This window comes from Microchirus variegatus (genome assembly GCF_963457635.1).
Source record: "Microchirus variegatus genome assembly, chromosome: 13".
NCBI classification, from domain to species: domain Eukaryota; kingdom Metazoa; phylum Chordata; class Actinopteri; order Pleuronectiformes; family Soleidae; genus Microchirus; species Microchirus variegatus.
In genome coordinates, this window is record NC_139814.1 from 18,538,362 (window position 1) to 18,552,318 (window position 13,957).

Sequence of the window (13,957 nt, forward strand, 5' to 3'; positions counted from 1 at the left end):
CACTTTATCTGATAGGGCTGATCAGACGCCAAGTGCGTGAGGCGTAATCACCCAAACATAATTCTGTTAATCGCAAACATTTCAGCACTAATTTCATACAAAAACATTCAGAAATTACACTTATTTTCACGCTCTGCCCCTGCACAAAAGACCAATGAGTCAGATCTGGTCATCGCTGCATGCTGGGCTACGTCCAGTGCTTGTAGATAAGGTGGTTGTGTACCTACACCAGTCTAGCCTTGTGGAAAAATCCAGCGTCATCAATCACACAGAGCATTACAAAGAACACTTACACTACAGTCGAACATTTTCTCCCGCTTGTAGTCGATCTTCTGTCATCGCCTGCTGTGTGACTGAAATGAACACAGTTCTCTCTGCCTCTTTCCAAAAAAACCCCCTGTAATTTTAGAGTAAACCAAGTCGTCAAAGGGTCCGTCTTTAAATGCCAAACTCTGCTTTTAAACTAAAAAAAAAAGAGAATGTCATCCCGACAGTTGAGGGCTTTGTCGTCCATAAAGCGTAGCTCATGCCTTGTCAACACATTACACAATTCTGTCAGACTTTCAGGAGAATTCCTGGACGGGAGGATTTTGTGCTCGAATACTATTCAATGTTTGAACACCACACGGAAAAAGATTATATTTTTATGACTGCTGTAGGACAAACATCACTGTGTTTTATTTAAAAAAATGGAGCTTCCTAAGATGTTCAGGTTTTCTGTCACCATCCACTGTCAGCACCAGCAATGATAGCAGTCTTTGTTGTTTATTCACACAGTGTTTGGTTAGACAGAACATGCAGTACAGCTTTTTAGTCAGCAGGCGACGCTGAAACACTGAGGGAAACGTAGCTGAAACCCTCTTGGTTACAGCATACGACTCAACAACCAATGAAAACAAAGCAGGAAGACCGGAAGTTGCGTATCTTCCACTCACTGCCGCAGCTGGAAAATCAACGTGCTAGAGGTGAGTTAAAGACAGATCACACAAATTCAAGTTAATGTTAATTTAAGCAAATGGAGTCATAAACACACACTTGGACCCTTTTTTAAAGTAAAAGCAGCAGATACTTTAGACTGCGACAGTTCGGCTCTTAAAGCGGACAGTTGCCATTAATATAGCTTAAGTTAGCCAGCCGGTTACTAGCAGTGTGATTGAATGACTTTGTAACTCCGTGACATTAAATATTTTTAGACATAATTGTGTTGAGCAATAACCCTATGGTTCAAGAATGAAGAATCAAATGCGTTTAAGTCCAGCACCTCGTAATTTCCTAGTGAGGTGAATGGTTGAAACTGCCCCACGCCAAACCTCATAAGGAACTTCGACGATTTAGTTTTTCCTGCCCGCGTACGAAGTAATCGATGTGCTGTCTAACACAAACTCATGCTTTTGCCAATCTCGAACTGACGTTTTTCAATTCGGCATACATGTTACGTCTGAACAACGGCAACTTTTACGCAAAGCTTCAACTTTTGTACGTGGTAAACACTATTGGTGCCACGACAACGCAGTACTCAATGTTGGCATTACATAAAGGCATGCTAACACGAGCATATGCTTTTACCCTTTTACGTAAAGTGTCTCACTTTTTGTGCATTTAGACATTATTTACTCTGTTTCGCCATTTGTTTATTTGTATGCCTATGACAGAGCTGTGTGAAGGGCATTACAAGGACAGACTGTCAGTTCACACACAATAAACAGTGGGGCACAACGTTTCCAATTGTTTCCTCAGCTTTTTCTGGTGTAAATGGCACATCCTTTTATTAGTTTTATAATACCAACTGAATTCAATTGCATTCATGTTAGTTACAGCAAACACAATTTAGTGTGGCTGTCAGAATCTGGTTCAAACCACAAGGAGGAGCCATTAGAGAAGAAATCAACATTTGTAATCAGAACTAGTGAGGTAACCTGGTGTCTGTAATAGTACTGTAATGATGCTTTTTTTGTGCTCAAATTAATATTTTTTTTTTATTCTGTTTTCCTCAATGATGCAGTTGGGACTCTTAAGTGCTGGGCAGTCATGTGGCCTATAGTGTGGACCGCAATGCGGACCTATGCTCCTTATGTCACCTTTCCTGTTGCCCTTGTAGTCGGAGCCGTGGGCTACCACCTGGAGTGGTTCATCAGGGGGACCCCAAAACATCGGGGGGAGGATGAGAAGAGCGTTTTAGAGCTCAGGGAAGAAAGGAAGCTTCAGGAACAAGTCGGTATGGACAGCACAAAGGTGCTTAGCCTCAAAGATAAACTTGAATTTACACCGAAAGCAGCTCTGGACAGGAACCGACCCGAAAAAAGCTAACCTTTGCTGGGGTAAAGACTCGTGTTTGCCCTTTTCTCAGCAGGAGGATGTTGCACTGGGAGAAAAATGGGTGAGGCACAGGGCAAAAACACAATGTTCCAATCCAACTCAGCCATGTTTTCCCTCACTGGTGGCTATCAAACATCTTCAGCTTGACTCTGTTATGTCAGACACTTTCGTGAACAATGGGGATGTAGCAAGACGACAAATATACCATGTACTTGCTATATGGGAATCTCTGGCCTTTTCGTTTGATGTCGCACATGCCCGTTTGTGCACTGATCCATGATTTAAGAAAGTTGCTGTAAATAAAACACCTTAAACCATATACAGTACGTTTTGGGTGGCTTTAAACTGACTACAAGTTGTGACTCTGTTGTCCATGTGTTGTCTAGCTTGAGAACATGGAGGACAATTGTCCACTTTTTTTTAGCCCTTGCCATAATTTATTGTGACTCTGTTTCTTAATCACACAAATTCCGGGTCTTAAATACAAGTGATTTTCATGTTGCAGGGCTGTCTCACATACTGGCGTTTCTCCTTTAATCTTTTCTTTCTATTGGAGACTGAACATATGATTATGAACATAAAAGTGAAGGAAGAACGATGGGGCTTTGTTGTAACCTATTCATTGTAAATGTGACCTAACAAGCCAGCAGTGTGGGAGGTCTCTCAGGAAGTTTAAGCTGCTTAGTCCATCTATACATTACTTTCATGTTAGCTGTCTGGAATTTTGTGCAAACCAACATTTTTAATTGTCTGTGTGTTTGACGTAGGTGGTTGATGAAATAAATTTGTTAACTTTGCTTAAATTGTGTGTCTTGTTGACCATTTAGTTGGAGAAAATAGTTTCAAGAGCATTGTTCAGGCTCGATAAAGAATCTAATCCTCCTTGTTAACATAAACAATGCTCTCAAGGACATTAAGTGACATCAAATGCAAAGGAAGGAAATAAAGACTGCTTATTCAATTTTGCGACGGAAATTACTTTTGAGGGAACACTGCAGACAAAGCAGCGATGAATGGACAAATCATTCACCTTTTGACCTTTTTGAAGTTTGACCTGTGGCACACATTCAACTGAGGAAATTCAGAAAGTCCTAAAGTATAATTAATAAATCAGATAAAAAACACTGGAACTGACTTGATTGTGACAATTATTTTTTTTTTTAATGTGGTGTAAAGTCCCTACTGGTTAAGATTAAACGGCAAATCCTGACGTGTTTTTATTTTATTATTTTTCCAAATAAAGTGCATGTTATCCTGCTTCTGAACCACTATTGCTTCAGGATATGAAGATAATCGATGAGAGAAGGCTAAAAATGACCTATTATAATTTGTTGCTTGAACTTGAACTAATCAAACCCAGTTTCGCGGTGTGGTCAGAACAAGGGCCTTTCTGCATGGAGTTTGCATGCTCTCCCTCTGTGTGCGTGGGTTTACTCTGGGTTCTATGGCTTCCTCCCAAAAACATGCAATATTGGAATTAGGTCAAATGGATGCTCTAAATTGACCATAGGTGTGAGAGTGGATGTTTGTTTTCTTAGCGACTAAATCTGCTTTATTATGAAAATATTACTTTCAGTATAACTGCATTCACTCAGACCGTTAGTCTGGATTAGTAGATCTATATTTGTAGTATAAGGCTCACTCTAAATTAGCAGCAATGCTGGACACCGCCAAAAAGTCATACCCGCAGCAACGTAGCTGAATGAAAACATTCCCTTTGAACACATCAGTAGAACAACATGTGGCTAATGTTTTGTTTCTCCTTTTAAGGGCAGCTTTCTCCCTCGTCTCGCAATCTCATCGGTGATGTCACAGACATTTATACTGGTCTTTCATAGATATTTTACCTGTGGAAATATATCTTTGTGATTAAAACTATTCCGTTTTGCTTGGATATGTGGAGAAGTACTGTCATTCAACATGAAGTACCCTGCATTCTAGATTATGTCAGTGTTGATTGATAAGTTATTGTCGTTGTGTACAATATTGAATCTGAAAGCATGAAAACTATTTTTGTTTTGTTAATAATGAAACAGAAAGGTCCGGAGCTCTTCTAATAGACGATAAGCTTTCCCGGATGCCAGGATCTGTTCTGCTACGTTTCCTTGCCTGCCAGTGAAATGGGGAAACGTTATGAGACCCAGATTTACCTTGGCACCAGACGGGTAAATGCCGCTGGGCTATCAGCGATCATCAGCTGGCTCTCCCCTTTCAAACTTTGCTATCAGTGGAATGACACGCTCCACTCCAGTGACCCCTGTCGAGCATGTGAAGAGTGGTGATTACTTCAATCTGGTGGAAGTTTCCATTTGAGACTAGTGAGGAAGAGGAGGTGTGGGGGGGGGTGTATGTGTGTCTTCTGGGAACAATCATAGGACAGATCAGGAGCCTTAACAATGGCCCGCACTCCTTGAACTGGATAGGATTGTGGGAACCAAACACTAAGGCTCATGGGAAAAGAATAGGGAGTTGCGAGGACTTCCATTGTTTTTGCTGGATGATGGGGATGATGGGTGTGGGGTGATGCTGCCTGTTCTTTTTTTTTTTTTTTTTTAAGGAGGTCCATCGTATATCCTGACGGGACAGGCCGGAGACGGTGTTTGCTCTGCTGCAGGAACAATAGAGCCGTCTGCCTTTTGGAAGGGCACCACTTCCCTTTATTTAACAGCGCACTCGTAAACAGAATCCAGAACCTTATCAAACCTATACACAGACTGGACATAAGCATCAGAATAGGTAGTGTTTGTAACTTTGAACATAGCGGAGTTGTTGTTGCCAGGTGCGTTGGTCTATGTATTTCCATAACCTGCTGATTTACTGAATTGTCATGACTCGTGTACAAACCTTTCTAGGAATTCCAGTAACAAAAAAACATGTTACAACCAATGTGTGCGAAGACCGTGTTTGAAAGCGCAGCATGTCGAACCCTGAAGCTAAATTAACCTTGACACTAACCTGTCTCCTTTCCACCAATTAGGACCAAATCCCTGACCTTAGGTGACGGGGCCTTCTCCTTCATTTCATTCTCCGTGATTCAAAATTCATCTAAGATTTTCTCTAAAATGTCACAGGCTTCCTTGTGGTTTTATTGTGTTTTAAACTTCATACCCAAAGTGCCTTTGAGTAACTTGGAAAACACTCCAAAAACTAAAATATTCTTATTATAAACAGACCTTTACTCCCTCTTATCACAGTTATCCCACTCCACACACACCGAACTCTCTGCGATACTATAAATGGTGCCAGCACTCTTAAATGACTCCAGCCGTTCAGCAGGCGCTTGTTTGCCCATTTCCCCTCATCATTTACTGGCCTCTGATGAGACGGCCATGACATTAAGACTACAAAACACAACGGAGCCTAGACAAAAAAAAAAAACAATGCAACAATGCCCACTGCAGCCCCATTGTGAGGGTGAACAATCGCCAGCGACCAATCTCCGGGGAGAAACAATACTGTAGAAGGAAACAGATTTAGACCTACTTCCTGTCCAGAGTTTAAATTTAGGAGCTGCTCAAAGCGATTTATTTAGTTGTTTGGTTGAGTTACTCAAATCCCCAAATGTAGGAGCGGCTGCTTGGTTCGTGACATTGTAATGGATACGGTGGAAATTGTGTGTGAGTATTGTGTGTGTGTGTGTTTGAGAGAAGCAAAGGGAGTCAACACGACAAGATACATATTATTACTCCCTTGTCAGACCATGTCAATTGGAACATATGTGTTGCCTGTTGGTATTGCTTTCCCTTCTTTGCCATATGTTGTTGGGGGGTGCCCTCTGTGTGTGTGTCATCAGCACACCAGGAAATGCATCAGCACTGGCAACAATGTGAGGAAACGAGGTCAGAATGGCATCAGATGCCAGAGTGACCTGTGTCACAGATTGGGATCTTCCCAGCTGACTCCCTTTCATTTTATTAGCACAGCTTGATTTTGAATACGCATTTCCTCAATCTACCTTTTTTAATATCGTCTAAAAAGCAGCGTTTATTCGATTGTGCCAACGGTGAAATAGTCCAAAAAATGTGAACTAATGAATGGAATAACATTTGATTATTATACATTTAGCCAAATACCACACTTTCATCTGCACTGTAATTATTGTTTGCACTTTCTGTGAAAGGACAGAGGAGGAAAAATGACTGTTGGTGCATGCATTCTGGAGGTTTATATTTGTTTCCCTTGAAGCACCAGGAGGTGATAGTTTACTCTGTGCAGAGAATAGAACAGTGCTCAGGGCCTCTCCTGCTCGATCAGCTTTGAGGAAGATGGATGCAAAAGGCATCTCCACTGCTCCACTGCTGGCTTTGGTCGGCAGCAGAGGGCTGATATGGGGGTCATCGTGTGCAATCTGTTCTGTGACCCCATGGCTTTTTTTTTTTTTTTTTTGCATGCACGACAAGTCGCATGGACACATGCACGCAAGCCCTCAAGCATCAAGCTCCCACCCACTTGGACTGAGTTTACAAGATGGGAGTGCCAGCCAAGTTCTCGTGAAAAGGCATTGAATTGGGCAGCTTCAGCTGACTCCTTTTGGATTGTTCTCTCAACGCTACCTGCCAATTTATCCTCAACACGGGCAAAGGCTACCTGCAGTAAAAACACATTCCACTTGGAATACATACATAGTCTTCCAATTGTTAAATCATAAAACATTTAGATGAAAAAAAAAAAAAAAAAAGGTGCTGCAAAGGAAGCAAAAGTCACATTCTTTTAAATGTCTATGTTTAAGCTGCTTTTTTTTTTTTTTTTACGGGAATCGTTCAAGCTGTGTGTTTTATGAGAACCTGCCCCACTTACATTTCTCATAAACCCTCTTTCCTGCTGTAGATAACTGCTTATCGTCATGGAGACAGTTCAGCAAATTGCTGAGAATGAGTGCTGTGGCTTCGTCTCTGCGAGGACGTATGGCTACATTCATTCGGAGAGAGGGCGATCACCGTCGTTGGAGGTGCTGGATTTCATCAATTGCTCTCAGCGTCAGCACTGTACAGACGACACGGAGCGGCTCAACCCTGTGTGAACTCTAAGGGGTCGTATAATTGATGGCTTCCTTTAATACCACCTGAGCTATGGGTTTAAAGACAACCGTCGTTTCCCCTCAGGAGGTAATGTATATATTAACCTGCAGAGCTCACCCACTTCTCCATATCTTGACCTTTCTATTATTCCCAAAGCACTCTCTCCCGTGTGATTTATTGCTTCCCTATTGTGACAGTATTTGGATAGCGGAAATATTTTCCCTATGGAAATCTCATTCCAGTATTAGGAAAGGAAAGGAATAAAACCATATGGTCTATGGATTTATAACAAAAATCTTCATCATATGGACAGTACAGCAGACAGTGTCATCATTTAAACGTTATTTTATTCAATATAATAAATATGAACAGTACGGTTATTTCACAATATCTGAAATATTAAATATGGTTTTTACATAGTGCTATTCAATAACATTTTCTGTACCTCTTACAGTCCATTCATTGTGCATAAACATATGCATTTTTTATGTCTCACAGTCTCAAGCTCACTTAAGGCTTGCCTTTTTTTTTTTTTTTTTCCTGGATGCTTTCCTTCACTTCATTATTCAGCTCATGTGACGATGTACGCAGTGGTTCTCTCACTCCCTCTTTCTTCATAAATAAATCACTATGTATACGGGAAATGATAAGTTGTGTACAGTCCCACAATTCCCATGGTTTAGCTCCCCCTTCTCTTCACCCCTGCCTTCCCAGTCCTTATCCCCCAACTCCACCAGTGACCAAAGCACACTGGGTGAAAAGGGGGAAAAGTACATCACATGTGTATGTGCATGCATCCACACAGCCATGATCCTCTTGGGAGCGGAGCAAGACCCTGAGTCCAGTACATTCCGCAGCGTGAGCGGAGCTGTGGGGAGAAGAGGAGGCTTCAAACGGCACCATGGGTTACAGTGCAAATCTCGGAGGAATAAGCTTCAATCTGGTTCTACTGAATTCCCTCTCATACACACATGCATCGTTTCCACAGACCCCCCCTCCACTGCAGTGTTTTTCCACTGTCACATTAAGCCCTGAAAGTCATTAAATGCAACATGAAGGCATCTTATGACTGTAATCTCTTACAGTGGAGTCTCATTTTCTTTGCCGTGGGGAGTGTTCTCAGAATGTTCCGTCTTGAATAGGTCCCATTTATCTGCTCAATCTTTGGATGTCTACCTGCCTCTGAGGCATTGGGTTCACAGTGCAATAGTTGTTCATTTTCTCCCTTATTCAAGTCCTTGGCCTGCACTCCTGACACTCAAGTGTCATATGCAGGGTAGCATTTATAAAAAAAAAAAAAAAAAAAATCAAAATAAGAAAAGCTTTCATAGACGGGAAGAATACATCACCCCATCTGACCGCATCAAACATAATGCTTCTGCTTCGAGTGACCTTTATGACCCTTACTCTTTTCTTTTAGGTGATTGCTTTGTTTTTTATAATGGGTTCTTGGCGAGTGTGTCCGCATTGCCCCCATGCAGTTTAGATAACTAGGAAGCAGGTCACTCCCAGTTTCCTCTGGTCCCCAGTTCACCTCGATTGGTAGATCCCTATAGCTCTCGCAGGGGTTGGAGTAGCATGCAGTTTCACCCTGCAGTTGGAGGGCAACGTGCCCCCTGGCGTTGTAAGCCTGCAACCCCTCTGTCTGAGTTTCGGGAGTCTTTTGCCCGGCTGGTACCTGCTCAGACTGAGGTAGGTAGACCTGCTGTGGGCTGCTGTATCGCTTCTCAAGATGGTGGGTAATGGCAAGCTGAAGGAGGTGGAGAAGCTCGACGAGGTTGAGGAGCATGGATAAGGCAGCGATGGCCTGAGTGTAGATGGTGAAGATTGTCTTCTCTGTGGGCCGAGAGACAAAGCAGTCCACTGTATAAGGACACGGGATCCTTGTGCACTCAAATTTTGCTGCCATAAAGAAGCCACCATAAAGAATCCAAAGCCCAACAAGGAAGCCAGCTTCTAGGAGGACTTTTAACAGGATGCTGAATGTATATGCACACAGCAGCCTGCCCTTGAGTTTAGGAGCCTCAGAGGGAAGCTTGAAAGCTCTTCTGTCTTTCCCCACATCCTCCTTTTTCTCCTTACCCTCTGCATTGTCTCTCGTCGCATTCTTCTTGCCCCCCTCTATTACAATTGTTCCTCTTCTACCTCCAACTTCTTCCTTCTCCTCCTTTGCCGTGTCATTCCTGGCTCTTATGGCCACATATCCAAAATAGAAGATGGTTGGCGTGGACACAAAGATGACTTGGAGGACAAAATAGCGAAAGTGGGAGATGGGGAAGGCTTTGTCATAGCAGACGGACGTGCAGCCTGGTTGTTTTGTGTTGCAGACAAAGCCCAGTTGCTCGTCGTCCCAGGCAGATTCGGCAGCAGCTCCCAGTACCAGCATGCGAAACAGGAAGAGTACGGTGAGCCAGATGCGGCCAATGCCGGTTGAATATTCTTGGCCCTCCTCCAGCAGGTGCTCCAGGAAGGACCAGTCAGCTCTGGACATCCTCTGCTCCTATGAGGTACAGTCGGAGAATGTGTGAGATATATTTTCGAGTTGACTAAATGAATTCACTTGACCAAATTGCTGATTAGTCTCTTTATCCACATGAGTCTTTCTATGTTTCTCAACATAGCAGTGTTTAGATCTCATGTTGCCCAGAGACTTTCCTGTACTGCACACAGGAAGTGATTTATTTTATGTCGAGACAGTGACCATGGAAGGATTCAGTTATGAATTATACTCCTCAACCACCACACAAATGCTCCCTCATTCAGGTCTGATAGTGTTGCTTGACATAACCAGTTTTCAGATGAATATGTGGCATACAATTAATGTTACCTTGTGTATCTTAATAATATAATTCTAATAGAATAGAATAGAATAGAATGTTAATAGAATAATAACAATGAAAATAACCAAAAGTTATGCACTGCAGCTTTAAGAACTGGAATAATGATAAACGGATATTTTGTCAAAAACAACAAACAACAAAACTTAAGATACTAAGTACGACAATGTGCTATTTTTGAAAAGAACTAAATCAGAACTAAAGCAGAACATTGACATTTATAACAGTGACTAGAGCTCTGTACTGATAAAAGCAGCATATTCACCCTGAGGCAGAATAAAACAAGCTAACCGTGTATCGAATGATCACTTGATTTTTCTTAATTGTAGAAATTCACATTTTATGAAGCATTTGTTTGTGAAAAAAAAAAAAAAAAAACGTCAGGTCTGGGTCCACTGTTGCAGTTGTTATACAGGGCACCTTTGCATTTATATAACTGAACTTTTTACTTCCTTGGCAAAATCTACAAGGGTTTTTCATCAACACACATCGAACGCAAAAGTGTTCCATTTCTCCTAAAAGCAACAAATGAGCTCCAGCTTATAGAACATCATTATACGTCATTATACTGTAATGGTGTAGGCGCTATTAGTTTCCATGACCTCACACGGTTGTTTTCGGGAGGGCTCCAACTTTCTCATCAGCAAAATGTGGAAAACAAGCCCCTCCCCAAACGCACACATTAAAACAAACTAAAACAAAACCACATGGTGTTAAAGGTACTTAATATGAGTGGAAACACTCATATTAAACACACTCTTTACAGCCAGGCTGGGTTAAAAGTGTCAAAGAGGCTGCTTAAACTTTTACAAGAATTGGTTAAAAAAAAAAAAAGCATTAAAGCAAAGTCAAACAACAAAAAAGTGAGTTGTGAGTCCTTCAAAGTTTCGTAAGACTGTTGTATAGTGATATATTGAGGTGAGGTTTGGAAACGGGTCAAGATGAATCGACACAGTTATCGGGGAAGTTTGACGTGGATGTCGTGCATCTGGACAAACATCCTGTGTGGGGGAGTTGTGTCACTGCTTTGTGACATTTGCCTGTTTGTTTAGACTATTTCTGTTTTTCTGTTATTTCGCCCCTCTACGGGAGAGAAAAAACACACACACAAACGTTCCCCAATTATGAAAATACTGACAGGATTAAGACAATAAATGTCAGTGAACCGAGGCCCCCAGAAGTCACAAAACAGTAGCACAAAATAACAATGACATAACACGATATATATATGAATTACACTGAACACAAAAAGTGTCACAGCCACAGATTTTTAACAGAATTAGCGAAAGCTCTACTACTTTTTGAAATCACTTTAATCTGGTTATGAGTATTACAGGTTTACTTCTTATGCCTTCTATTACTATATTGCTTTAAATAATTCATATGTGATTGAGAAGGCAAATAAATAGCTGTATTTCCTTTACTCTATGAATAATCAATGCTGATATAAGACTTTTTATTTCAATTTAAAGTGGCTACATTACAATTTCCTTTACTGGTAAATAAGGAAAACTTGGACTTAAACTTAAATATTAAATATACTTAAGTATTAATTTTACATTAATTCAACAATCAACTTTCCTCATTACTGAATAAACTCCTCACCTTTCTCTGTCGTAAAGCTTGTGTTGTCTCCTCTCAGGTTCTCTGGGATCAGCTCAGCTGTTCGGCCCTTTTCCTTTTTCTCCGAGTCGCTCTTTCTCTTTCTAACAGCTCTGTGCTCTGTGTGCACAGCCTCTTTAAAAAGAATCGTTTACAGTTGGACAAAAAAAAAAATAGGGGCGAACTTTCCCATGCCTGCTGTAGTGGCCCTCCCCTCAGGAAACAGGGCCAGGAAAGGGGATGGATGAAGTCAAAGTGTTGGCTGCTGACTTGGTCTTCACTTTGTTTAATGACACTGTTAATTGTGCATTAATTGTGTGGAGTAGTTCAGTTCTTTAAAGGTTAGTGGGCGAATAATCATGGAAGGAACCTTTTAGTGTAGTGAGAAAAGAGAGGCGGGTTGAAATGTCATGTTTTTTTTGTTTTTTTTTAAATGACATTTAATAACTTTTAATCATAGTGTGGGCGCTGACTGGTTAAATAAATGAATTTCAGTCATGAATATTCTGCATTTTTGTCTTCACTCAGTCAGTGCTCTTATATCCGATGATCAGATAATGATGACACCACTGTGACTCGTGTAATTCCCCGTGCTGCCACGCAGTGGCGCCAGTCACCTTATTTCCAAAAGGAGCTCATACTGTATTAAGATCATGGATTCATGAAGACTTCAAGAGAAGTTTGTGCAGTCAAAGTGTTTATTTCCATTAGTCACTCAACAATGATTTGTTCAAAATGGCAGCTTGTTGCCGTGGCAACCTCTTTCATTATAGTAGGCTATGTGCTGTATATACATCATGGAGCTAAATGAACAGCGAGTGCATTGACAACATTGACTGAGATTAAGCAATATTTGAGTTATTTATGTATTTATTTATATATATTATTTGGACTATATATAGTCTATTTTCAATTTGATATGTATTTACACATAAACATGTCAACATAACATACATAGCGTAAGGCAAGGCCTAAAAGATAAACTCTCTAATGCTTTGTTTTTTTAAATAATATAAATTAACTCATTTAAAATCCCTACATCGATTCAATAACACTTAGTTAAAATTGTATAATCACTGCTGTATAACAAGCTGTTAAAGGTATATTTCTGTGCTTTGAGGTTAATGCATTAATCACACAAATTCAACACAACACACACTGACAGAGCGACTTTTAATGATGAGTATATTTTTCACTAGATGTTGTCGCCACTACTTTTCCTCAGTTAGTTATTTTAAGGTATGGCCTTGTTACTTCTACTTAAGTCACTGATATGAGAAGTGCCTGCTCCACTTAAATTAAACATTGCATAGTTTATTGTAGTTGCGATGTATTATTACTCTCAGTTGGGCCGACTGTATGAACTCTCTGAACTGTAAAACGAAAATCGGAAAACTCTTGCGGCAAAAATCATATCTTTTTGGGAGTTTATTAGGAAGTTCTATAACAAGCCATAATCACCAGATTGTGTTTGCAGACATGTGCATACAGTGAGAACCTGACCAACCACATGATGCTGCTATAATTCAGATTATCTGCGTTTACTTATAAGAGGTCACTAAGATAAGTGGTGCAAAGTAGTGAAAGTGTAGATTTTATATCTTAAACTCAATTCTTTAAGCATTTACACTGAGAAATAGAAGCTGGGATTGGTTGTAAAAAAAAAAAAAGCACTATTCAAATATGTTTAATGCAGGATAACCCAAATTAAATGCTGGTTGGTTTCTTATCACATTCTCATAATAACATAGTCCTATTCTGCTACCACTGGGCACGATAATAATCATTTACCGACACGACCATCAGTCAATTGTAAGTGTTTGCAGAGAAGTCATCTTGACACAGACGTTCCCAGCTCAGACGTCATTATGTGTGTCAATATGTAGATAATTAGAAGATTTAGGAGGCCAGGTTTAGTCTTCACAGCCGCAGCACAGAGCAAAGCTTTATATAAAGCCTGCTAAATTGATAGTGAATCATCCTGACAGATCAGCTTCTTGCTCTTTTCTTTGGTCATTACGTCCACAGATGAACAGCGGAGCGGGGATGTGAGGCTCCGGCCGACAGAGAGTAATGGAACCGTTTCCATTCATGAGGTGTGTTATGTCGTCCTGTGTTCAGCGTGTTCTCCCAGTTATCAATGAGCCTAATTGCCAAACCTCAACTTCAATCAGCCCCTCACTG

At 40.8% G+C, this 13,957-nt stretch overlaps 2 protein-coding genes across 2 annotated transcripts; one reads left to right on the top strand and one right to left on the bottom strand.

Moving 5' to 3' along the window:
- Nucleotides 1-2,028: 2,028 nt before the first annotated feature.
- Nucleotides 2,029-2,647, top strand: smim12 (small integral membrane protein 12; the record flags this gene model as incomplete). Its single annotated transcript, XM_083900002.1, has 1 exon — nt 2,029-2,647. The coding sequence occupies one exon, from the start codon at nt 2,029-2,031 to the stop codon at nt 2,305-2,307; it is 279 nt and encodes a 92-aa protein (XP_083756128.1). The 3' UTR covers nt 2,308-2,647.
- A 5,095-nt stretch (nt 2,648-7,742) lies between these two features.
- gja4 (gap junction protein alpha 4) lies at nt 7,743-11,870 on the bottom strand. The gene is made up of 2 exons (XM_083899339.1): nt 11,777-11,870; nt 7,743-9,834 (listed from the first exon to the last, which is right to left on the bottom strand). The coding sequence occupies exon 2, from the start codon at nt 9,823-9,825 to the stop codon at nt 8,698-8,700; it is 1,128 nt and encodes a 375-aa protein (XP_083755465.1). The 5' UTR covers nt 9,826-9,834; nt 11,777-11,870; the 3' UTR covers nt 7,743-8,697.
- Nucleotides 11,871-13,957: the final 2,087 nt, after the last annotated feature.